General features: G+C 40.6%; 1 protein-coding gene across 2 annotated transcripts in view; it reads right to left on the minus strand.

The window, feature by feature from the left end:
- Positions 1-446: 446 nt before the first annotated feature.
- The window catches only part of LOC103360850 (uncharacterized), a 26,465-nt gene continuing 21,928 nt past the window's right edge, over positions 447-4,983 (minus strand). For both annotated transcript variants that reach the window (XM_008286760.1, XM_008286758.1), the window contains 3 exons: positions 2,130-2,213; positions 1,226-1,330; positions 447-962 (listed from right to left, as the gene is read on the minus strand). In XM_008286760.1, the coding sequence (XP_008284982.1) occupies positions 918-962; positions 1,226-1,330; positions 2,130-2,213 (234 nt within the window). In that variant the 3' untranslated portion in view covers positions 447-917. The remainder of the gene's footprint in view (positions 963-1,225; positions 1,331-2,129; positions 2,214-4,983) is intronic.

Consider the following 4,983-nt stretch of genomic DNA (forward strand, 5'->3'; position numbering starts at 1 on the left):
AACAAGGAGGGGTGGTGAAATCCCCCCCAGTTTGACCAAATTTCCTTAAACTTAGACTGAAGTAGTTTTGGGTGGACCCCTTTAAACTGGCAAAGTTTCATTGAAATCGGTGAGATGGCTTGTGCCACTCCCGCCTGGTCCTATCGTGGATGCACTCTTAAGATGTCTTAGAAGCCTTAAAATAAATTCAATTTTTATTGCAGAAGCATCCTCTCACACTGAAAATTGTAGAATAATGTAACCTTCAACTCAACTCAAATGAATTGTGGTCCTATATTATTTAGAAAAAGACTGAATTTACTAGAAGCTAACGAACACATCTTAACCAGGGGTTCCAAAAATTATGGAGGGCGCTGTATTTGCACTGTTTTAGAATGTGTTGTGATGGCTGCAGCCTCCTGCTACACTGCACATCTTCACCTGGACAAAAGATGGATGAGCCTTAATTTAATTACCAGTAACACTTTTTTTTATTTGATGTGTCAAAAAGCTGATTAAGCAATAGAGTCTTCAACTCGCTGTAGTAAAATCAAACATATCGAAAACACAATATACTGTGGCAACAACACACCAAGCCTACTTTCTGTATGATAACCAGAAATCTATGATACTGCGTGGTCAGCTGGTACTTTTCCTGTAGATATAATAGAAAGGATGTTTGCATAGAAAAACAGTTTGTATTCTTGATACAAAGTTTGTGCACTGCTTGATTAGTATCACCAGATAACAGCTCTTGTAGAAAACAGCTCTTAGAAGTTGATGTTAGTGCTGGTTTTCATGTGTGTCTTGAGGTTTCTGTTCTCTTTTTCCTTCTGATCACTGACACAGACAAAAAAAAGTAGAAAAAAAAATCGTTTTGCTTTTTGTTCAGCCGTCCTTCATAACAGATGTGATCTCATCAGCATCATAACATTGTTTCATTGTATTTTCGGACCAGTCAGCTGAGGTCTTTCTGTTGCCATCTGTAAACACAGAGAGAAAAGAGTGTCAGGAGGAGCTGCTGAATTCAACACGGTTCACAGATGATGAAATAAAGGTGACGCAGTGACTGTGTGGCTCGCTCTAAACATTTCCAACAGCCCTGATATTTCACACCTCACCTACTTACTGGGTTGTATTAACTTAAACTCATAAATGCATCGGCTGGTCTCAATCTTTTGAGTGATGAACAATTTACTGTAGGGTAAATGACAAAAAAGAAAAACTCAAAAAAACGTGTTGTTACCCGGGAGATGAGTGAACATGCCCCTGGTCTCCAGCTACAGTGGGATGCTCGTCTCTTGGCTATTTCTCCAGTCTTTTCTCTGTCATCTTCAGTTATTCCCTCCAGCTTTAACAAAACCAGGACAAAAAAATCATTATTTATTGGTACACAGACGCCACCATATTCTGATGTACACGGATGTAAAGAGTCACTTGTATTCTCTGTACTGTGAGCCCAAACCAGTGCAGATTTCTAAGAAAATTTCAGTCTGTTTTCAACTTTTATTACTTGATATTTATTATGTGTTCTATGTTTTATTGCAAGGTTTAGTCAGAAAAAAACACATCTGATCACCTCATAAAATGCAAAATGCTGTTAAACGTTAAAGCTTTCCAGCCCTGATGACACTTCACTGTTTGTTATTATTGTCATATTTTAAACACCTGTGAGCTTCATTTTTTCTAATCGGAACCTGTAAACTTCTCACATGCTTTCATTTAAACTGTTCTTTTTTCCATGTTTCATAAGAGAAAGGTCTGAAATGTGAAGTCAGATTTATGTAGTTCCACACTCACCTTAATCAATTTTCAGATTTCTATATGGTCTCTCTGGTGAGAACCACTGGAATAAACTATCTAACTCTGTTCAGTAGTTCAGATGAGCTCTACCTTGACCACCTTCAGCAGTAGAATGCTGCTCACACATTAAAGTGTCAGTGTTGCAAAACACTTGCACCTTAACTGGGACTTTTGCAGTATTTCTACATTATTGTTTTAGTACAGCTCCTGAAGTAACAGATATAAACAGTTTTTTTCTGCCACTGCCCAGCGAAACATCTCACAGCATTTTTGCTACAGCCCACACTACACTCAGACCGACAGTAAACAGAGCACACAGTTTGAAGCTGCTTCCTGGATCTTCTTACCACATTCTGAGACTGTTGCTGCTGGTCTTCTGTCACCAGAGTGGCTGCATCTGTACAAGTGAAGGCTGTGATGAGCAGGAAAACCTGCAGACACAACAGGAGCACAGTTCTGTCCATGATGAAGTGAGTATAAAGCAGCTGTGAGACACGAGTCCTTATATACTCCCTGCTAACTACTCGCTTCCATGTGTACGCTGAGGAGGGAGTCAACGATGAAGATTTAATGATAACACATCCACACAGTTATAAACAACTTGAAATTTAGGTCAGATGTTGCAATCCTTCTGACATCTAGAATGTTAATATGAGAAGTGGCTCCCAACCACAACTGTGAGAAACAGTCAGTGCAAGTGCAATAACATTCCTGTAATATTACTGAAATAAAGTAGAGGTGTAGAGTGGCATAAAGTGAAAAGCTCCTAAAACTTGAGTAAAAATACTTTTGCTCCTTCAGATACTTTACTTGACTTCTAGTCCAGAGTTAGAAAATCACACTGTATTCTACAACCTCATAGTTGAAGAATTTTGTTCTAAACCATCTAAAAAAAAAATCCAAGATCAAATTATTTAACTCCTTATCATAGAAAGTGGTTGTTTTGCATTTTACAGAATGTGTATTGTAAAGCCAGTCAACACAGAGATGAGCTTACCTCAGTAGAAAGTAAAAGAAGTACTGCCAGGCTGGGCTCACACAGAGCAGAAAGGAGACAAGCATGGAAATAAATGAAAAAGGAAAGCAGTTAAATATCTAAAGTATGTAGGGTAACCACTTCTGCAGTTCAGCACCTGTGGGCTCTTGGAAAAATGTTTTGAATCCAGATTTGTTTTTGTACTGAGTAATGATTTCTGGCAGTATAACGATGGTATCATGCCCGAAAGACATTTTTGAGTTCTCTGTACTTTTGGCCATGATTGTGTTGTTTCCACAGAGATGCAGCTCTTCATATTGCAGAGAAAAACTGAGCCCAAAGTGAGGAAAGATGTGAAAGTAGGAAACATACACAAAAACTGCTTTGAGTTCAAAGGGTTGCAGTTTTGACATTGTTGATTTCAAAGTCAGGGTGTCTGTCTGTCAGGAAGTTTTGTACTTTGTTTTCATCCGAATTGTCCCTTCCTTCTTCTGCAGATGTGGTCAACAGTCCATTAGCGAGAAGAACTACCTTCCCCTCTGATCAGGCAGTGAGCCAGAACCAGCAGGAAAGCCTGAAGGTAAGTGCGGCTTTACACTCTGCATTAACATGTATGTCACCGTTTATCTGATCAAATCTGCAAATGATTTCAACTAAAGCACACTTCTCCCTGCTGTTTCCTGCTGCAGAACAGCCAGTTGGAGTTTCGGTGCCAATGTGGAGCTGGAAAGCCAACTGAGCAGCTGTCTTCCTGACTCTGCCAAAGTGAGACACATCACATCATCACAAACAGGCTAAAACCACCATCAGTTTGTTTCATTCCATGTCCTCTGTCATTGTGAGATGTGACCTTCTCCCCTCCATCTCCTCTTCCTCTCTGTTTTCTCTCTCAACAGTGTTCTGACTCACCAGCTCAAGAGGTTCAGATTCACCACGGCCTTTATCCTGGAGAAGATCAACAGCCACATTGTTTTGACAAGGGAATGAATTCAAGTTTCTGAAGTCTGGGCATAGTTTCAGACATCCCATTAACTTAAGTGTGCTTCTCCTCTCAGGACTTTACATCTGCGATGGTGCTCACAGGACCTGGGTACCAGGTGACACAGCAGACTGTTACCCACAACAGTGAGCCTGTAAGTGAGACAACAATAGATCTGTGTGTCACCTGAGGCAGAGAGCAGCTGACCTGATATAGTATAGTATTTTCCTGATGCTATCACTTACCCAGGTGGCTTGTGAACATCCTAAAATTCATAAAAAATCGACTGAGGAGCAGCCTCTCACCTGACAAACTGGAGGTTTTTGTGTTGAAGCCACAGAGAAAGATGTTCTGATGATGTTGGACTCTGATGCAGTGATAGACAGACTTGCTGAGAAGAGTGAGCGACTGAAAAAGCTGCTCTACTGATAAAGTGAGACACATTATCATAACAGACGTAGGCATTTGGCAACTTTAGGATTTTTCCACATTTTACATTGCGTGCTTATGTGGTGGTCCATGACAGTGTGATCATGCCCAATCATTGATCAATGTCCCTGCCTCTTTCTATTCCATCCTCTCTTCTGTCTCATCAGGTTGTCTTGAGCTGTTAGCTTCTTTTGTCAGCTTCTTTTTGGGCAAAAGAGCCTTTTTAATTTGGTGAGCACACAACCTACTGTCCAATAGTTGTCACTACAGCAACAAAAGCAGAGCATATGCAGATAGTGTGTCTGCTCAACTGCATTGCAATTTTTTTCCAACTTGCCAACAAGTTTGTATAGGTCTCTGAAGATAGCTTTGAATGTTTTTTTTCTTTCTAAGAATTTGACCTTTCTGTCAGTTTTTGTCCTTACATTCAAAAATCAGTGCTTGATTCAGTTAACCCATAATGTTGTGTCTGGGCCAAAAATGCCAGGGCTGATTTTTTGCCCCAGTCCACCTCTGCACATAAAACACGCAAGACAGTGTCTGTGAAGATGAAGATAGGCAGGACAAAACGCAGAGTGGGTATTCCTTTCAAGGGGTCACATCTTTTTTTACAGAAAACAAAAGGAATGAGGGCTTTGAAAGCTGAGGATTATTTTCCTGACCTGCAGCTCTTCCACGATGCCTCGTGGCTGCGTGCTCCCCCAGTGTCTGAGCTGTGACACCTCACTCCCCAACACCCTCCCCCCTCCCACATGTGCAAGTCTTGAGTTTTGTTGTGATGTTTTATTATGTGCTGAGGTGTTTTTTGTTCTAATCC

This window comes from Stegastes partitus, unplaced genomic scaffold, assembly GCF_000690725.1.
Source record: "Stegastes partitus isolate 25-593 unplaced genomic scaffold, Stegastes_partitus-1.0.2 Scaffold468, whole genome shotgun sequence".
NCBI classification, from domain to species: Eukaryota; Metazoa; Chordata; class Actinopteri; family Pomacentridae; genus Stegastes; species Stegastes partitus.